Source organism: Herpailurus yagouaroundi, unplaced genomic scaffold (genome assembly GCF_014898765.1).
Source record: "Herpailurus yagouaroundi ecotype Mexico unplaced genomic scaffold, PumYag 163, whole genome shotgun sequence".
Classification (NCBI taxonomy): Eukaryota; Metazoa; Chordata; class Mammalia; order Carnivora; family Felidae; genus Herpailurus; species Herpailurus yagouaroundi.
This window is the reverse complement of record NW_024412404.1, coordinates 33,728,553-33,750,752: the sequence shown is the minus strand read 5'-3', so window position 1 is coordinate 33,750,752 and position 22,200 is coordinate 33,728,553. Positions and strand designations below refer to the sequence as shown.

Genomic DNA, 22,200 nt, shown 5'->3' with positions numbered 1-22,200 from the left:
AACTCCTTAAGCTTAAGAAAAAAAAAAAAAAAAAGGAGGAGGGGGGAAAGAGGAAGAAAGAAATAATAAGAAAAAATATGGGAGAGATGGATAAAGGGTAATAGGAACTAAATAAAATGACAAGTGTAGAAATGTCAAAGAGTAGTAAAATGATTAGAAGAGACTAAAAATGATTAGGAGATATTATATTGGGGCACCTGGGTGGCTCAGTGGTTTAAGCATCTGACTCTTGATTTTGGTTCAGGTCACGATCTCACAGTTTGGCAGTTTGAGCCCCACATTGGGCTCCATGCTGATGGTGCACAGCCTGCTTGGGATTCTCTCTCCCTCCCTCTCTGCCCCACCCCTGCTCTCTCTCTCTAAATAAACTTTGAAAAATTATCGTATTTCTTACTCAAGAGTTACATGACCAGAAAAGAATTATGTTAATGTATAATTACCTTTTTAAAAGTAGTTTTATCCTTTTTTCTGGAGGCATACAGATAATTTACTGAAAAAAACATTCTTGGGGCACCTGGGTGGTTCAGTCAGTTAAGCATCTGACTCTTGATTTCGGCTCAGGTCATGATCTCATGGGTTCAGGAGACTGAGCCCCACATCTGATTCTGCACTGACAGCTTGGAGCCTGCTTGGGATTCTCTCTTTCCCTCTCTCTCTGTTTGTGCATGCACACGTGTACGTGCTCTCTCTTTCTCAAAATAAATAAACATTTAAAAAAAAGCATTCTTTATCACTGGCAAAATATTAAGCAAGGGGCTCCTTTCTACATTGTAATAATTTACATTTGACTTGGGTCCTGACACTAATTATATCACCAATTTTCATATAGGACCATGAAATCATTAAGAAATAACTCAAACTTCAGGGGTGCCTGGGTGGCTCAGTCAGTTGAGCATCTGACTCTTGACAGCAGCTCAGGCTGTGATCAAGATCATGCTGAGTGTGGAGCCTGCTTGGGATTCTCTTTCTCCCCCTCCCTCTACATCTTCCCTGCTTCACACACATGCACTTTCCCTCTCTCAAAATAAATATATAAACATTAAAAAAAAAAAGAAACACAAAGAACTCAAATTTCAAGTGTCATTACACCAAAGTATAAAGTTATTTAGTCATGTGCTTAGAAGGTAATGACCAAGTTAGATATTCACCAATGAGAATGTTCCATGAGGTTGAGACACCAAATAGAAATAGAAGTTCAGAGAGAAGGGCCAAACTCATAGTCATCAAAGAAGCAATTTTTCAAAGAAAGGTTGTTTCAAGGCAAAAGAGCAAGCATTCCTGTAGCATTAGAAAAAAAAAAAAAGGCAACAGTTGATGGCAATAAGTGAGAACTACATTATTACATCTTACTTGTCTGAGGTCAATGAATGCTAGCTGCAGGGTATCCCCCTGGAATCCTGGCACGGGCTCAGAGCTGGCAAACACTATTTAAAAAAAAAGAATAAAAACAAGATTGTGAAATATACAAGGATTTAGCCACTAAATTAATTTCTACTCATTACAAATGTATTATAATATTTACACATAATCATTTCAAATGAAGACTATTTATGGCCTTCAATTTCCACTACTAAGAATGCTCTCCACACCCATTACCACAAATATTTTAATAATTTTAAACTTCTAATCTACCATTTAATCACTGTAATCCTTAATTACAATAAATTTAGAATGGTTATCCCAGAAAAAGTTCAAGAGTAGTAATATACTTCAATCAAGAAAATTTTTCTGACTCTATTTAGCCTTAGGTGAATGATTATAGAAGCATTTTGAAACTATACCAATTCCATGGCTGTCAACATATTTCAAAAATTCTCCTTTGTTACAGAACATGCTTATAAAAATCCTACCTCTAGCTAAAAGCAATAATGGGCAGACACATAAAAAGTCAGCTTTATATGCAGACAATAGGTAAAGTGTTCTAAGTAGCAAAATGATGATGATGCAGGAATGTCTGTTCAGGTCTAATCATTTTTTTCCATAGAAGGAATCTCATCTCTTTAAAAACTAAAAAATACTCTAAAACTGAAAAATACTTCAAAAATTTTTTTCAACAATTTTTTTACTTGAAAATTTTTAATACTAGTAACATAGCTTGTTTAGTTACATTGAAAAGACAATTCCAGTATTAGTTATTTTGAAGACAAAAGACTTTTATCTCACAAAAAAGACCTTCTCACTTTACATGAAAGCTTCTCTGATAAAAGAATGCCAGCAAGCATTCTCTCTCCTCATTAATATCTGAGTTTTCCTAAAAAACATTACAGATTTTTCATTTATGAATTTATGTAAGTCAGTATTTTAGAAGCCATTTAAATTTTCAACCTATATATATAGTTCTTGGAATAACAAAAATAATTCTAAGTTCAGTGCATTATATGTGAAATATAGTTTAGAAAGGCTCAGAATCATGTATTTGAATTTAAATACATGAAAGCTTAGCATAGCTTAATTTATCTGGCACTTTTAGGGAATGAAAATGTCAAAATAAGTTTTTGTTGCTGCCCTTGTTTATAGATAGTGTTAATTTTGCTTTAAGCATTAAAACTTTTTATTTTTTATTTTTTTTTCCAATATATGAAATTTATTGTCAAATTGGTTTCCATAGAACACCCAGTGCTCATCCCAAAAGGTGCCCTCCTCAATACCCATCACCCACCCTCCCCTCCCTCCCACCCCCCATCAACCCTCAGTTTGTTCTCAGTTTTTAACAGTCTCTTATGCTTTGGCTCTCTCCCACTCTAACCTCTTTTTTTTTTTCCTTCCCCTCCTCCATGGGTTTCTGTTAACTTTCTCAGGATCCACATAAGAGTGAAAACATATGATATCTGTCTTTCTCTGTATGGCTTATTTCACTTAGCATCACACTCTCCAGTTCCATCCACGTTGCTACAAAGGGCCATATTTCGTTCTTTCTCATTGCCACGTAGTACTGCATTGTGTATATAAACCACAATTTCTTTATCCATTCATCCGTTGATGGACATTTAGGCTCTTTCCATAATTTGGCTATTGTTGAGAGTGCTGCTATAAACATTGGGGTACAGGTGCCCCTATGCATCAGTACTCCTGTATCCCTTGGGTAAATTCCTAGCAGTGCTATTGCTGGGTCATAGGGTAGGTCTATTTTTAATTTTCTGAGGAACCTCCACACTCCTTTCCAGAGTGGCTGCACCAATTTGCATTCCCACCAACAGTACAAGAGGGTTCCCATAAGCATTAAAACTTTTTAATCTTAAGTATTTTTTGATGGAATTTTAAACTGTAACATAATACTTCCTTTGGTTTTAAACTTTTTTTTGAGTATTCTAAATATTATTCAAACATTTCTTAATTCTCTGGATTACTGTTAAGAACATTTTTTTATTCTGTACAGTACAATACATTCCCAGGGCTGCCGCAGTATTAAGGTCCTTTATTTATTTATTTATTTATTTATTTATTTATTTATTTATTTAAATAGCTCAGAATGCTGTGCTGTTTGAGTACTTGTATCTAGCCTTTATAATTCTTCTGCCTTCTCTCTTGCAGTTTTAACATCAATTCTTACTCCCTGCTCTCTCACTCATCTTATTAATATGCTACCTCTTATAGTCTTAAACTGGCCAGTCAGCTAATCAACTACTAGAATTGTGTCTAAAGAGCAAATACAGCCTGAGCAGGGGCCTCTCCCACAAGTAAGGTAAATAGGTTTTATATATGCCTTTGAGTATATGTACTTTTCTAGTAAGAGTAACCTTTTTGCTATTCAGAGGTGTATCATTTTTTCCCTTTACTTCTTGGTTCTCTGCTATGTACTTAACTACATATGTAGTTACGGCCATTAGATAGGTGACTCATTAGATAGATAGGTGACTCACTTTTCTCAGGCCCCCTATTTCCAGAAAACTACGATTTACTGAGCAAATCCAGCCACACTTCTCAATATTTAGTGTAATTCATTCACATCATTTCCTTTTCGTAGCATACTTTCATACTGTAGCAACCCCATCACCCCCAACCATGTCCCCAGTAATTGAGTTGTCTTTCTCTAGTACCATCAGGTCTTAATTGAAAAATAATAAGCAAAATTATAATAACCTATTAAAAGTAAAAGTATTTTTTTAATGTTTACTTATTTTGAGAGAGAGTGTGTGTGTGAGTCAGGAGAGAGGCAGAGAGAGAGAGAAAAGAGAGAATTCTAAGCAGGCTCTGCACAGACAGCGTGGGGCTTGATCTGAAGAACTGTGAGACCATGACCTGAGCCAAAATCAAGAGTCAGACACTTAATTGACTGAGCCACCCAGGTGCCCCAAAAGTACTTTTTAATCTAAAAAGTAAAAAGTAGTTTTCTTAAGACCACCCAGTATATTGTTGGCTGTTTTGACCACAATCTCAGGCTACTGTTTCCAAGTAACAGTTCACTATGAATCCCTAATGGTTTCCCACCAAGGCTGTAAATGTTAGCTCAGCTTCTACCATTTCTACGTATACATACCCATACACAGAAAATAAATACTTCCTTTAACACAAGGAGACTTACTTTATATATCAGGCATAAAAATAAGCTCAATTTCAATTATTATCTAATTCTCCCAGATTAAGATTAATATCTTAATCTACCAGAATTTTTCTGGACTGAAAATAATCTGTCATTTTCTTCTCTTTCAGAAGTTCCTATTTAAGGCACTGTAGTTTAAGCCCCATTACTTGGCATCAAACCAAAGAGCTTAGTGTCAAAATTATAATAGTACCATACATTTAAATAGCACCTCACAGTTTACAAAGCACTTTCTCACACACCACCTACTTTGATCATCACAATAACTTATTTTAGTAAATAGGACATGCAGATGATGGATCATAAAATCTTGCAGCTAGAAGAGAAACTCCCTTTGAAATACTTTCACTAGTCTTCTGAAGGCTTTTAAAAGCCACTCAGTACTTCATTTCATAGATTAAAAAATTAAACATGTAGTGACATTCCCAGGATCACATAGCTAATTCAGATCTCCTAGCATTCAATCCATTGATCCAGAATCTGATTAAATAGCCTCTATCTTTTATCCTCTCTCTCACAAGAACCTAACTAATATGGAAGTGCCACTTACTAATTTATAGCTCTCAGGCTTCTTCTCAAATGTTTTCTAGGGATAGAAGACAATTTAGCAATCTGATAGACATCTGGTGCCGAGGACCATTTGTAATTATATGCTATTCAGTTTGTTCAATGGCTTCATATTTTTTTCTTCTTTAAAACTCAAATTCACTCAGTCCTGTTGTCTCTACCTTCTGAAACATCTTGAGTCTGAATCTGACTCTACCTTAGTCCAAGCTACCTTCTTGCTTGGATGTTAACACACACTCCTTTCTGATCTCTCTGCTTCTTCTGTGCCACTCTTCCATCCACTACTCCCTGTGTGATTTATGTAAGATATACATGTGATTGGTGCCACTTCATAGTTTAACATTTTTTCAATGGTTCCCCATCACCTTCACAATAAAGCAAGACAAAAAAGGTCCTTTATAATCTGGCCTGTGCCTATCTCTTTAGCCTCATCTCTTACCACTTCCCTAGGAGCACCTTAAACTCTTTCTATACCAAACTACCTGCACTTCCTTGCATATGCCACAGTCCCTTTCCATAGTTTCTGTTATCCTTCTGCCTGGAGCAGCCTTTCTCCCCTTCTTTTCCATCAGATGACTCTAACTTATCCTTCCATTCAATCATCACCTTTAGTGAAAAACTTCCATTATCCTACAAGCTGGGTGAGTCTCTCCTTGTTCTCACTGCAACTTCCTGTGCACAGGCTAACCACACCACCCATTTTGCTATCTTTTAATTGTTTGCCTTTCTCCTCTTCTTTTCCATCAGATAACTCTTACTTATCCTTCCATTCAATCATCTTCATTACCCCACAGGCTGGGTTAGCCTCTCTACACCACCTATTTTGCTATCTTATAATTGTTTATCTGTCTGGGTCTTCCCACCTGACCAGGAACTCCCTAGGGTAGAGAATATATTTTCATTTCCACATCCCTATCACCTAGCACGATGCCTGACATGTAATGAGTAGGCAATAGAAGTTTCTTAAATGAAAGAAGGAAAACTGAACAAATGAACAAATACATTCTAAAGGGATGCTATCCAGTCTTGGTAATTGATATATTATGTAGCTTGTTGTTTAGCTCATGAATGGCGCTGTCCAATAGAATGTTATTCAATAATGGAAATGTTATGTATCTGCACTTAACTGAATTTTTAGTTAATTTAATAGCCACATATGGCTAATGGACTGTAGAGCTAAAACATTCTGTGTTTATATACTACATTTATTTCAAAATAATTGAGGATGGCTCAAAAACATTAGGGGTATTGTTTTTACTAATTAAAACTAAATTGTTGAGTTCTTCCACTAAACAAGAAACTTGTGAGACGCAGAGATCATTTCTTTTACTTTTATATAATCCATGTCTGGTGTATCGGAAATATCCAGTAAACGTGTTGAATGAATGAATGAAAATAAAAATAATTCATTTCTCTGCCGACTCCATAAAACGGCCATCCCCCGACACTTGCAGTGCAGCTCTTCCTGCCCATGGGTCCTGTCCCTGTGCTTTAATAAAATCACCTTTTTGCAGAAAAAAAAAAAAAAATCATTTCTATTAATATTGCCTATTGGTCCTAATAATTTTATTTTTTTTAATTTTAAAAAATGTTTATTTATTTTTGAGAGAGAGAGAGACAGAACGTGAGCAAGGGAAGAGCAGAGAGGGAGGGAAACACAGAATCCGAAGCAGGCTCCAGGCTCTGAGCTGTCAGCACAGAACCTGACATGGGGCTTGAACTCACAAAGGCGAATTTATGACCTGAAGTTGGACACTTAACCGACTGAGCCACCCAGGTGCCCCAATGGTCCGAATAATTTTAGAGATAGATTTCAACCTCTGAAGTTTTAAAGCACTGAATATTAATTTTTGGAATCCCTTTAAGTATTATCTTCAGATTCCTTCTTGGCCCATCCAGATCCTCATTTTGTATATGATTTGTCATATTTTGGGGTTTCTAGGTTTTCCCTCCAGTCATCTTTTCACTATTTCTATTTAATAATCCTACTTTCCTATTATGATATCTGTGTCTGTGTCACTTAGCCATGCCATGAGGGGTATTTTTAAAAAACACGAATTGGGGGTGCCTGGATGGTTCAGTCCGGTTAAGCATCAGACTCAATTTTAGTTCAGGTCACGAGCTCATGGTTCATGAGTTCAAGCCTTGCATCAGGCTCTGTGCTGACAGCAGGGAGCCTGCTTGGGATTCTCTTTCTCTCCCTTTGTCTCTGCCCCTCCTCTGCTTGTGCTATCTTTCTCTCTTTCAAAATGAATTAAAAACCAACAAATAAACAAACACGCATTGATCCTGGTCTTCCAATAAAATTTAAAAATAGTTTCCAGGAAAAAAAAAGTTTCTGGGCTTTCTAAAGTTTTGTTTTTTGTTTTTGTTTTTTTAGGGGGGTCAGAAAAAGGCAGAAGAGTGAGAGAATCTCAAGCAGGTTCCACGGTCAGCATGAATCCTGACATGGGGCTCACTTCTACAACCGTGAGACTATGACCTGGGCTAAGATCAAGAGTCTGAGGCTTAACTGACTGAGCCACCCAGGTGTCCCAAAAGATTTTGTTTTTAAGTAATACCTTCACCCAACGTGGGTGGGACTTGAACTTACATCCCCAAGACCAAGACTCTCATGCTCCACTGACTGAGCCAGCGAGGCGTCCCTAAAGTATTTTTTTTAATGTTTACTATTTATTTTTGAGAGGGGGGAAGGGGTAGAGAGGAAGACAGAGGATCCTAAATGGACTCTGTGCTGACAGCAGAGAGCCCAACGAGAGGCTCTAATTTATGAACCATGAGATAATGACCTGAGCCAAAGTTGGACACTTAACTGACTAGGCCACCCAGGAGTCCTAATCTTTTTTTTTTTTCCTTAAATAAAGCTAGTATAAAACTTTGGGGAGTTTTCCCCTCTTTTTTTAAACATTTATCTATTTTGAGAGAGAGAGAGCGCACACACATGTGGAACAGCACAGAGATGGGAGGGGCAAAGAGAGAGGGAGAGAGAATCCTAACCAGGCTCTGCCTTATCAGCACAGAGCCCTACACAGAGCTCAATCCCATAAGCTGGGAGATCATAACCTGAGCTGAAATCAAGAGACACCTAACTACTAAGCCACACAGGCACCCCTGGGTTTTTTTCCTCTTAAATGTCCAATTTAACCATTTATTTTTTGAAAGCAAAATAACTTCATGATATACTCATTTCCTCTTATTTTATGCTAGAATATGGAACTTCATAATAATAAATGATCCAAAGTTTTAAAATACCCTAAAAGAAAGACTAGAAAGGGAGATGTCTGATCTTACTGGGAAGGTCATTTAAAATAACAGAGTAAACCTCTGCTATATCAACCTAACCAGGAAGAGGACAAGTCTGAATTAATTTAGAAGAAAACTAAAAGCAAAAAATAATACATACTATGTAAACTGTGATTATAATGACCAAAAAATGTCTTCCAAATTATCCATCTCTTAATTTTTTTAATACTAAAGAATATTTGTAGATAAAAACACAAGTTATTTGTATATATAACAAAGCAATTTGCTTTCAGGATCTAAATAAAGACGTGCAGGGTTTGGTATGGGAGTACAAAGACTGCTAGGATGTCAGACTGTAAGTATATATCCTGGCATGAAAGTATAAAACCTTCCCTGAAATTAAATACAGAGGAAATAAGTCCTTAAACAATCTTGTCCTAGGCAGACAGCTATTTTTACTGTGGGGTAGGGAATGTGCATTATTTGGACAACATCTACACAGGACATGTAGAATTGTCAGGGGGTGGGGGGGGGAAGGGAAAGAAAGAGTCATAAGAGCAAAAAGACCAAAAGAATTGACAAATGATTGAAAGAGAGGGTGAGGAGGTGAGGCTAGTCTGAAGACTGCCTGTGGATGGCAAAGCAGGGGCATATAAAATGGAATAATTTTGTAACTAAATAAAATGACTGAAAATAGTCTGCATATTGAAGAGATTCCTTATAATTCTGTTTCTTGCTAGAGCTGAAGATTTAAAGTAGCTAGGTAGAACTCAAATTTTGTCCAGGCAAAGAAAGTATTTGAAGTGCACCAGTTGTGTCATTAGAAGGAATGACTAAGAGCACCATCTAGTGGTTTTTCTTATCATGAAGAACTCATGCCTGGGAGTCGAGGGTCTTATTAGAATTCTTGAGTCTTAGACTTACATTGTTACATGTGGTTGGCAGCAATGGGATATAAGCCTCTAGGACCAAATGCCCCTCTACATTCATCACCTCACTTTCATATAAAGTAGTATCTAATCATCGCTCCTGGAATTAAATATGGGCAAAGTAGTCTTATCTGATACCTTATGTCTATTAAAACCAGGACCAATTCACAGAGGCAAAATAGCATCCAGAAAGAGACACTGGGCTGGCGTCTGGGTGGCTCAGTCTGTTGAGCAACTTTGGCTCAGGTCGTGATCTCACGGTTTGTGAGTACAAGCCCCACATCAGGCTTGCTGCTGTCAGAGCAGAGCCTGCTTTGGATCCTCTGTTCCCTGCTCTCTGCTCCTCCTTTGTTCATGGTCTCTCTCAAACAAAAACAAAAACAGACAAAAACAAACAAACAAAAACAACAGCAACAACAACAACAAAACTAAACTAAAAAGGCACTGGGGCGTCTGCGTGACTCAGTCAGTTAAGCGTCCGACTCTTGATTTTTGCTCAAGTAATGATCTCAGGGGTTCATGAGTTAGAACCCTGCACTGGGCTCTACACTGACAGCTGCTTGGGATTCTCTCTTTCCCTCTCTCTATGCCCCTCCTCTGCACACTCTCACTCTGTCTCTCAAAATAAATAAATAAACTTAAAAAAAAGAGAGAGATACGAAAATACTGTTCTATGGATATATCCACACGATTTTCCCTGAATCCTTTCATTTGGAGGTATAGATCTCTTTTCAAGACTAGCATTAAGAGGCCTTGAGGTCAAAGCCGTGTGTGCGTGCACAAAGACACACACAATCCATAAAGAGCCTTCATCTTTTTTTTTTTTAAGTGGGCTAAGCCTTTATCCAAATTGAAAAAGACCAAGGCCTTTACATCTAGAGATTCATCTGTTCCTCAATAACTCACCATTGAAGCAGAGGCTAGTACTCTTCAATCTGGAGCTTTTCTAATACCTATGGATTTAAGATGTTAAACTCTTAGGAATGGATAACCTCATTTGGATATTTACATAGAATGTATGAAAAAGGACATTCTAGATCTATTTTGGGGTACTTCAACTCTTTCTAATTGCCTGATGCTCTGGAAATACTCTGTATTTTGTTAGTGATGTAAAAGATTTCAGAGATACCTTTATAAAAACTTAAGAGGACATTTTGATCTTTTCCTCTATACATTTGCATTTGTAAGGAACCTATGTCGGGGCCCAATATATAACAGGTGTTTAATAAGTACAAAACAAAAGCACACATAAGATTTAGAACATCTGCTTCATACCAAGCGTGGAAAATCCTCTTCCAACCAAGAAGCAATTTCTCTTGAAGTTATACAAAGTCTATTATAGGATCAAAGGTTCTATGCAGCTTTCAGAGGCAGCTACATTTGCAATTCCAAATGGACGCCTTCCTGACTTCTCCAGCCAGGTAGTTATAGTAGCATTGTGGGTTATAGTCAAGTTAATCAAAAGTATCCACTTCATTCATGCATAGACCCTACCTCATATTCTTAATCTATATAAATTTTTCTCTAAATTAGGTCTACTTCTTATACTTTCTCACAGTACCAAATACTTTCAAAAAATTTAACAATTTACAATCATATTTACCAGGTGCAATTATTTAATGATTGCCTCCCCTGGGGTTAAATCCCAAGACAGTAACAATCTTTTCTATTTTGTTTATCGTTGTGTTGCCTAAATACCAAACACACAGTAGATAAGGAATTAATTAGTGTATTACTCCAAAGCTCCACATTGCTTTGCCTTAAATTCTTCTGCATCTCAATCTTAAACTAGGATATATCTTGGAAATTATCAATTTCAAATCTTATATTTTATAGGAAAAATTGAGGCCTCTTGATTGTCGGTTTGTTCAAAGTCACTTGCCCAAAAAGAGTCAGGACTGGAACCATGGTCTCAACTTTCTGACATATATTCAGACCATCTTAAGGCTGATTTGAAAGAATTTTTAAAAAAATTCTATGTAAGGGGGCACCTGGCTGGTTCACTAGTGGAGCATGTGTCTCTTGATCTTGGGTTATAGGTTCAAACCCCATGTTGGGTGTAGAGATTACTTAAAAAGTAAAATTTTAGAAAAAAAAAAGTTCTACATAAGTTCATATAATTCTGCATTCCTGAACCCAGACTTTAAAAAAAATTTTTTTCAATGTTTATTTATTTGTGAGAGAGAGAGACGGAGCACGAGCAGGGGAAGGGCAGAGAGAAAGGGAGACACAGAATCTGAAGCAGGCTCCAGGCTCTGAGCTGTCAGCACAGAGCTGGACACGGCTCGAACCCACGAACCGTGAGATCATGACCTGAGCCGAAGTCGGACACTTAAGCGATGGAGTCACCCAGGTACCCAACAGGCATTTTATCAAGTTTTGCCTAGTATGGGTTAAAAAAGAAAACAATCCAAAAGGGTAGTAAAAATAACCCCATAAGAATATATATTGTTTTCATAGAGATTTTCTTTTTTTTAATGTTTATTTTTGAAAGGGAGGGAGGGAGGGAGAGAAAGAGAGGGAGGGAGAGGGGAGAGGGAGAGAATGGGAGAGGGAGAGGGGGAGAGAGAGAGAGAGAGAGAGAGAGAGAGAAAGAAGGGTAGAGAGAGAGGGGGAACAGAGAATCCCAAGCAGGCTCCACATGGTCAGTGCAGAGCCCTATGTGGGGCTTGAACTCACCAACTGTGGGATCAATGACCTGAGCCGAAATCAAGTGTCAGACACAACCAACTGAGCTACCCAGATGCCCCATCCATAAGAATATATTAAAGAAACTTTAACTCTTTAGCTCAGAACAGATAAGAGTTAAAGGGTTAAACATACTCATAAAATATGTTAAGAACTTTTATAAATGATTAGTTACGTCTGTATCAACAACTTAAATGGTCTTGAGTTAAAGTATAGCCTATCAGTTGGCCTTAGCTTTTTGACAACAAAGGCAGAACTTTAAGAGACAAATGTAAATTATAGAGACTTCTTGATTTGTTAATTTGTTTATTTATCAACAAATAATGCTGTTAACATAGCATTCTGCAAGGTGCCTACAACTAAAAATTCTATGTTGAATCTAACGATCTATCCTGGATGTTAAATCTCTCCTCTTCTCTCTCTGCCTCTCCTCTTCTCCCTCTCTCTTTCTCTCCTCTTTCTCTCCCTTTTCACACCTGTCCTCACTATCCAAATCATGACATGCATTCTCTAGGTCTCTTCCACTGTGTGATTCTAACCATCTTAATCATATCAAATTATACCTTTACCCACTCAACAATTTTATGTATTTCCTCCTCCTAAAGGTCTGGAGTCTACCCTTTTCTCTTCATCCCCACTGCCCAAAGTCAAGCTCTTTTTATCCGTCATGCAAAAAAGTTCTATAGTCTTTTACCAGGTTTTCCTACTTGCATTATCTCATTTCAGTTCAATTTCCACATGACATAGAGTTAACTTTCTATGATAGATTTTATCATATCATAGTCCTGATTAAAAAGCTTCCATAACTCTCCACTGCTTATTAAATAAAGTCCAAGCATTCAGGAGTCTAACTTTTTTCAGCCATATCTTCTAACGCTTTCATCATGCATCTTGTAGTCTAGTCACACAAGACTGTTTGAAGAGTCCCTAAGTGTTCTCTCACCACAGTGTTTTTGTCTATGCCATTCCCTCTGCTCAGAATGCCCTTCCCTGCTTTTGATGAAATCTTACTCATCCTTTAAGACCCAGTTCAAATTTCACTTCTATCACGGTCAATCTTCTCAACCCCATGGAGTGAAGAATTGCTCCCTCTCTACTACAATGTATATTTATGTGAAGAATTGTTATTAAAAAATAACTGTTGGGGCGCCTGGGTGGCTCGGTCGGTTAAGCATCTGACTTCAGCTCAGGTCATGATCTCACGGTCCGTGAGTTCGAGCCCCGCGTCGGGCTCTGTGCTGACAGCTCAGAGCCTGGAGCCTGTTTCAGATTCTGTGTCTCCCTCTCTCTCTGCCCCACCCCTGTTCATGCTCTGTCTCTCTCTGTCTCAAAAATAAATAAACGTTAAAAAAAAAACTGTTATGTCCTATTGTAGTTATTTACGTGTCTGTCTCCTCCCAACCAACCAGACTGAGATCTTTGAAGCTTCATTCATCCTGGATTTCCCAGTACATAACGGGTAATAGGTTCTCACTAAACATTTAAATAAATTGAATCTTCTTATAAATCAGTTGACTTTACATGGGAAAAAAGTCAGATACAGATTGAAATTTTAGTGCAAGCCAGTTTAATTCACAAATATGTGTGTCACAAGGAATACTAGAAAAAATTGTTTAAAACAGTAAGTGAGCACAAAGATCACTGAGAAGTCTTTCACCACCAGAAAAATAAATCAAAACAAACAAAAACTAAAAGCACATGGTTGAATGATGACAGAAACTAAATTATTTCCATCCTCCTACTTCCCCAGCTTCAGTGAGATGTCCAGTGGTTTCTACCAGCAGACTAACACTCTGAGGCCTAGGAAATATAATGTTTTCACAAAGTAATGATGATGGAAAAATAAACACTCTGTTTTCTGATCAAACCCAATTAAAGGAAACTCTAATTCAGAATAAAGACCATTTTGATGCTTATATTTCATGCTCACCTCCTATTGCTTAAATTCTTTGATGTAAGCCTCAAGTTGCCCAGGATCTCTGGTGGTTCATTGTCTCTAATTCCTGATCCCTACTACCTGAATTCCTTGGACTCTGGATCTCTTGCTCGTATAACACAGAGTAGTAAGATTTTATGTTAATCTCAAGAACCAGTCAGTCTTTTAAGTAACAATTTCTGAGCATCTTGAAGAGAAAGTAATTACTATGAGTCTATATGGATTTATGAAGAATCGCAGTAGTATCATTTTCTTCTTTTAAAGGGTAGATTGATTGAGAAGAAAAATCCAAAGGTCGTTATTATCCCCATATGCAAGGTATCTGACAAACTTGCTCATTACTTTGAGCAAAACCATGAGTTAGGTTCAATTAGGGAATTAGTAACTGGCTGAAAAAAACCTCTTAAGATACTCATAAAATTCTGAATAATGGAAACAAGTCAATATGAAGGGCAGGTCCATATAATGTGGTACTCAAATTTTACTGTGCATCAAAATCACCTAAGAGTCCTATTTAAGAAGAAACTGCTGGGTCTGGTGCCGAGAGTTCCCAATTCAGCAGGCGGAACCCAAGAATTCATATTTCTAACAAGTTCTCAGGTCCTCACCTGGGGATCAGGTTCTGAGAACCACTAATGTACTGTAGCTCATGACATAGTTACATGGTTTTGTTCAACATTTTGCTAGTAGCCTCGTTAAATACATAAAAAGCATGATTACAAATCTGTGGATGATATTAAATTTTGATATAAAAAGATCTCAATAGGTTAGTTGTGGGACAAATCTTAAAATTTAATAGGGATAACTTTAAAATCCCACAACAAGTATAGGATAAGAAAACAGAGCTTAATAATCTCCCTCCCTCAAGAGCCAAAGCATAAGAGACTCTTAAAAACTGAGAACAAGCTGAGGGTTGATGGGGGGTGGGAGGGAGGGGAGGGTGGGTGATGGGTATTGAGGAGGGCACCTTTTGGGATGAGCACTGGGTGTTGTATGGAAACCAATTTGACAATAAATTTCATACATTGAAAAAATAATAATCTCCCCCCCCCTCAAGCACACACACACACACACGCATATAAAGAGAGGAAGAGAACGATACAGAGGTTTTAGAAGACTACAGCTTCAACAATAAAAGAGTATACTCTGGCAACCAAAATAGGTAATCGTAGTTTAGGTTTTATTAATAAAGTACAGATTATGGCACACTGTATTTGATAGTCCAACTGCAGATTATACTGGTTCTCCCACAACTGGGTATCTCTGTAGTCAACTTTGGGTACCAGACATTAAACAGAAGGTAGTCAAACCAGTTTGTTCAAAGAAGATGTTTGGATCTAAAATGGCATTACATGAGAACAGTAAGAGGAATTGTTGATGTCTGGCCTTCAGAAGATTTAGAAGGATGGAAGAGCAGTTTTCACATAATGGTCTTGTGGCTGAGGATTTGTTTTTTCTCTGTATGACCCTAGGCAGAACTGCCACATACAGACTGTATCGGACTGCTTACTACATACGGGTGTCCAGCTGAGGGGAGGAGAGGGGAGGAAGGGAAGGGCTCACATTTCACTTGATAAACCATGTGCCTTGGTGGGGGTTGAGTCCAGCTGGGAAAGGGGTGAACTTTTTCTAGTTCATATAAAAGGGACAACTCTAGAGGACCTTTTCCTTATAGTAGGGATCCCACTTCTAATTTGCACAAAGGCAGTGGTGACAGTAGCCAAGGTAGAACTAGCTCCATTAAGAGAAGTTGAGAGAAAGGGATTTCACCTCACTTTAAGAAACTGATAGAGTGATGTATTATATGGAAACACATTTTCTGAAGAGTAGTTAATCCCCCAAACTGGATGTTCAAGGACTAGCTGGACAACTTCTTGGCAGGGTTATTTAGAGAGGATTTTAAGGTAGAGGAGTACGTGTATCTTTATTACCAAGTGAGTGGTGAAACTCCATGATCTTTTAGGATTCCATGATCTTTTCTCCATGATCTTTTTAGGCTTTTAGGATTCTACATTTGAACTATATGTCTATCTTCTTTCTGATCCATACCCCAATTGATTCCTATGGTATCCAGATCCCTTCTCTTCACAAATCTATGATGCATTCTAGCCTTCCTCCTATCTAGCCAAATCCCTCTCCCCCTCTGCCTGCCCCAGTATGTAGAAAGCATACACACTGCATTCATACTGAAAACAAACCTTTTATCTTATCTTTTTCAAACTGTTTATTTTGAGAGAGAGAGAGAGAGAGAGAGAGAGAGAGAGAGAGAGAGAGAGAGCATGAGCAGGGACGGGCAGAGACAGAGAGGGAGAGACAGAATCTGAAGCAAGCTTGGCCCTGTCAGCACAGAGCCTGATGCAGGCTCAGTTTAATGAACCATGAGATCATGACCTGAGTCAAAATCAAGAATGGAACGTTGAACTGACTGAGCCACTTAGGTACCCCTAAACTGTGTATTTAAAAAAACTGCTTTCTGGAGTGCCTGGCTGGCTCAGTCAGTACAGCATGCGACTCTCGGTCTCCAGGTTGTGGGTTTGTGCCCTACGCTGGGTGTAGACATTACTCAAAAATAAAATCTTAAATTAAAAAAAAAGAAAAACAAGAAAAGGAAAATACTGCTTTCTTCCAGGTTTAAAAAAACAAAACTACTACTTAAAATGAAATGAAAACTTGGGGCGCCTGGGTGGCTCAGTTGGTTAAGCGTCCGACTTCAGCTCAGGTCATGATCTCGCGGTTCGTGAGTTCAAGCCCCACATCGGGCTCTGTGCTGACAGCTCAGAGCCTGGAGCCTGTTTCAGATTCTGTGTCTCCCTCTCTCTCTCTGACCCTTCCCCATTCATGCTCTGTCTCTCTCTGTCTCAAAAATAAACGTTAAAAAAAAATATTTAAAAAAAAAAAAAGAAAAAGAAAATGAAATGAAAACTTAATTCTCTTAATATATTCATTAGAAAAAAAGCTGTTTCATTTTTAAGTGATTTGTGAGTCAGTCACTAAAAGTCATGATAGGGGGTACAGAAAGTCTTTTACGCCAGAAAGAGAGTGGAATAAACATGGAAAATGTAATGTTGGTTTATATTTGTTCCGTGAGTACTAAATGTATGATACTGTATTAAATAATGATTAAGTAATACATGATAAGTATTAAGGAGCAGTGCCAACCATAGGCATAATCTTAAAGAAAGCTGAATTATCTTGGGTGGTTTGTCTTTGAATTCTGGTCTCTCACTTTCCGTATCTATAGAGTCTGAACCTTGGCCCCCATCAGGCTGGGGGTTACCCTTCTTGTATTTGAACTCAGATTTCCTGAGTTATACCTCATACTTAGGATTCTTCTTGGTCTCTTCCAAGAGAACAGTGCTTTAAGAAAATATCAACAGAGGCGCCTGGGTGGCTCAGCTCAGGTGAATGTCTGACTTTGGGTCAGATCATGATTTCGAGGTTTGTGTTTGAGCCCCGTGCTGGGCTCTGTGCTGACAGCTCAGAGCCTGGAGCCTGCTTTGGATTCTGTGTCTCCTCTCTCTCTGCCTCTCCCCTGATTGCGCTCTGTCTGTCTCTCTCTCAAAAATAAATAAACATTAAAAAAAATTAAAAAGAAGAAGTTAACTGAAGGTAGAAACTATCCTATAGAAAGCAGAGAGGCACAGATTTGGGGGTTTATGTACCTTTCGGTAAGTAGAGCCAGGCTAGCCTTTTATGAAGAGGGAAGAGAACACAAGATCTAGATACCTAAAGATGCCTAGCCAAACAGTAATTTCCATTTCTGAACAAAAAACCTCAGAAGACATAACCAAATGCCAATAAAGGTTGAACCACCCAATTATTCTGAATCCACATTCAAGATCTAATAACACAAAATGCCTAAAGCAATATTTATGTAAGATATTTACATATGTAATGTCATACTGGAATGATAACCTAAGATAACTTTTACAGAACTTTAAAAAAAAAATCAGTTTCAAACTACTTGTAAAATGGAATAACAATTACTTTGAGCTTAGAAACTTGGGGGAAAAAGTGTTTTTTAATAAATATTTTTAAAATACAATATAAAAATATACATATTTTTTATTGTTTTAAATGTTTATATACTTACTTTTGAGAGAGAGAGGAGGGAGGGAGGGAGCAGGGGAGGGGCAGAGAGAGGGAGACAGAGAATCCTAAGCTGGCTGTGTGCTGTCAGCATGGAGCCCAAAGTAGGTCTAGAACTCACAAACTGTGAGATCATGACCTGAGCCGAAATAGTCAGATGCTTAACCAACTGAGCCACCCAGGGATCCCTAAATACCATTTTTAAAATGATAGTTTTATTTTGAGAAAGATATATAATAAAGGTTTTCTAACTAGAGAAAATAGAAATGCTTTTTAGGAAAAGAAAATGAAAGCTTCTCTTCCCTAAGGAAAAACTAATTTCCTTTTCCTTTGTGAATAAGCATCTCTCTCTTTTTTTTTTTTTTTTTGAAGGGAATAGGTATGTTTTAAAAAACCTTTGGACTTATTTTTTTGTGCTGATCTTGATCAAACAGCTTACATGATTATTCTTTTTAATATTAATTATGTTTTTCTTAGCAGAATGCCTTATACAGTGGGCAAATATTCAATAATTGTTGAAAAAAATTGCTCTTGCTTCAGCTGCAAACTGCTGATCAACATCAGCAAATTATTGCAAAATTTGCCTCAGACAAATATTTTATAATCCTTCTTGTGCCCCACTGATTTCCAATTTATCAATAGTGGTGCCTGGCTGAATTGTCAACCAGAGACTTTCATTATTTAATCAGTGTACCATTCATTTGAAAGCAATGTTTGAAAATTGCTCTGTATACTTACATTCTTTATTTAAGGTTATAATTTAAGGTGATAGAACACACATCCAGAAGCATATATAAACAAGGCTAACAACCAAACAGCACATGTCGTTTTGAAGCAGACTGGCTAATGTCAACATTAGATTATATAATCTGCTCACCTCTTGCCTACAGAAAACAGTGAAAAACAATGGCAAAGGTAAAAGCTTAAAAAATTGGGGGGGAAATGAGAACCGAATATTCAGAATATAAAAGAAGCTTCATTTGGAATGTGGGGTCCTAAGATTATCTTTCCAGCAATTACCTAAAAAGCTACCTACCAGGGTGCCCGGGTGGCTCAGTCCGTTAAGCATCTGACTTTGGCTAAGGTCGTGATCTCATGGTTCCTGGGTTGGAGCTTGCTTGGGATTCTCTCTCTCTTCCCCTCTCTCTGTCCCTCCCCAATTCGTGCTTTCTCTCTTTCTCAAAATAAATAAAACAAAAACAAAAACAAAAACTGCCTACCGATAAAGTAAGAATGACAAACTTAGAATGATTTCATTCATTTATGACCAATGTTAGGAGTGTCCTGGCAAGAATGACCAGAAAAAGGACTGAGGAGGAAAATGAATCATTTTTCAATTATCCCAGTCTGTACTGCCACTTCAGTGCTTTCCAGATAGAGCTCTAGAGGCCCTAAACTGAAGCTGAGGTATTTTTCTCTTTCTGGAAAGAAGTCACTTCTAAGGCTGCTGAAAATCTCACTGATCCAGGCCTTTTCCCTCTTTTCTGAACTATCCTTCTATATACCATTTTTTTTCATATAATTTAAATATAGATTCCTAGAAATGCATGAGATTTAACCAGTAAGGTACTTACATTCACACTGTATGACATCTAAGTTAAACTGCTGAACGGCTCCCATGCTTATCTGTTTTAACTCACTGTCCAATAGCATCTGCATTAAGGATGTTGACAGATGCTGGCAGGCTGACATGCAAGCAGTCTGGGCAACTTTCCCCTGTTTAAAACAAATACCAAAAACAAAACATAAATAAGCAAATAAGTAAACACAGAAATACACCATAAAGTATCAGAAAAATTATATACCTGACATTCTTTTTGTTGTCTTTTAGGGGGTACAACAGTGATTATTGGCCTTTCTATTTCTGTATTCTGAGTGGCTATGCTTTTAGCACAGGAATTAAAATTAATCTTGTTTACTTGTCCTCCTCAGGACATAAATATCATTGAAGTTCTAACTGCACTCAGGAAAATTAAAAGACAGGTAAAAAACACATGAATTATTATTTTAGACCTCTTGAAATGTCTCAAGTATTTTTATTTATTTATTTTTTTTTAATTTTTTTTTCAACGTTTATTTATTTTTGGGACAGAGAGAGACAGAGCATGAACGGGGGAGGGGCAGAGAGAGAGGGAGACACAGAATCGGAAACAGGCTCCAGGCTCTGAGCCATCAGCCCAGGGCCTGACGCGGGGCTCGAACTCACAGACCGCGAGATCGTGACCTGGCTGAAGTCGGATGCTTAACCGACTGTGCCACCCAGGCGCCCCTCAAGTATTTTTAAAAATACACATTAAAATATGACAAGTTATCGTACTGACAGAACATTTTATTCATATAATGCTTTTTAAGCTTTCCTTCATATAATTAAAGCCAGAATAAAGTTAGTTAATAAACAATATAATTTCCTATTTAAACTGTGCCTAAAATTCAAAATATACTTTCAATCTTAAGTCCTTACTTCTAATCAGAACATGAATTTGTAGCATAGCTTCAATTAGCTCAGGGGGCTTACCTACCAACATGATTTCAAAATCATCTACAGACCTAAATTTAGTTTTAAAATCATCTGATAATTTAGAAATATATGGTTAAGTAAACTACAAATATTTGTGGTTTTGTTTCACATTTGTATCATTATAAAATATTTTCTACCATAATAGCTCCTAAAAACTACAGAAATTTTCCCTGATGGCCTTAATTAAGGCTACATGTTTCATCTCTAGATTACAAAGCTGAATCACATTACATCACTTTTGGGATAAATTGCTTCTTTAGACAGATTTCAATTAAAAGCTTAAAATAAATTACTATAAAGACTCTGTCCTGTATAGTTTTCCTGTCTAATACTGCTCCTAGTATTTCTGTCTTCAACCTACAACGATGTGATTTGGTGATGGACTAACTCCTGTGATAGGATTCAAAGATCCATGAATATGGTCAGAAATAATGACTTTTGGAAAATGTGCCATGTTTTGCCTCATCTGCATTAATAAATATTTACTCAGTGCTATTTGATAATTATTCTTTTCCTACTTTCACAAAAGCTAATCAAGTCATGAAAAAATCTCCTGAACATAAATGCTTCACTAAATTAGTACAGAAATGTTTTACACAGTTGATCTGTCAGGGAAGTAAGAACATAAATATATTTTTAAGATATTTATTAGAACATTTGTTCATTAAACTACACATTTAAAGTCAGGCTAGAAACAAGGCAATCTTTTTGAGTAAGTCTTTAGCATCTAGACACTATGCAGTGAAAAACTGTATCTAAAATGGAATCTCAATTTCTCAATCAAAAACGTAGAGATAAAAGCCAATGCAAACAATATATTTGACAGATACTGATGAACTGCCAAAAAGGAATGTAACAAACAATGCAAAACCCAGCATGCTTCAAGATCCCCCAAACCCAAGAGGAATTAGTCTGGGAGACATGCAGCTCCATTCCCCAAGCACCATAATATCAATATGAATGGGAGGGGGACAAAAACGTAGAAAGAGGAGAAATCAATGGCATGTAATTTAATTATAATGTAACAGGCTTCACAATACTTAACAGGAATGTAATTTTGACCCAATGGAACAACTACTGCATTTTAGTTTCATGTACTTCTCCATCCAATCAGCTCCATGTTCTACTTATGTTGCCTCTATAATATACTAACTGCAAAACAGATTAATAAATTGCCCCCCTAAATTACTATTATATTCATTTCATAAGTAAACACACTGTACAAGGTAAGTGGTATAATTTTAAAGTGATACTTAAAATTCAACATGGGTTCTGACGGTACAAATGACTATATAACAATAGTACTGGAGCCAAAAATGATGGTAAGAGTACAGAAATACAGGCAGCTATTCCATAAACTTAGTGGAAATAGGTAACAAACACACACACACACACACACACACACACACGCACGTGCGTGCTAATTTAACTTTTTGTTTAAACAACATACGTAATAATAAAACCCTAATACTAAATTTCTTCTGATTAAACATATTAAATACAGGCTTATTGTTCTCAAAGATACAAGATTAAAGTATTTGTAAAATATTTTATAAATCTTCAAATGAAGTAAGTTCTTTTTATAGCCCCAAATTAAAGTTAATATAAAAGGTTTGGATTCTGTAAGTATTTTAAAAGTTCTATAAGATTATACATTTTAAAAAAATGTTTAATTCCTAACCATAAAATG

At 37.1% G+C, this 22,200-nt stretch overlaps 1 protein-coding gene across 8 annotated transcripts in view; it reads right to left on the bottom strand.

Moving 5' to 3' along the window:
• The window catches only part of EXOC6 (exocyst complex component 6), a 234,955-nt gene that overhangs the window by 37,127 nt on the left and 175,628 nt on the right, over positions 1–22,200 (bottom strand). For all 8 annotated transcript variants that reach the window (XM_040485870.1, XM_040485871.1, XM_040485876.1 and 5 more), the window contains 2 exons: positions 19,567–19,708; positions 1,351–1,424 (listed from right to left, as the gene is read on the bottom strand). In XM_040485870.1, the coding sequence (XP_040341804.1) occupies positions 1,351–1,424; positions 19,567–19,708 (216 nt within the window). The remainder of the gene's footprint in view (positions 1–1,350; positions 1,425–19,566; positions 19,709–22,200) is intronic.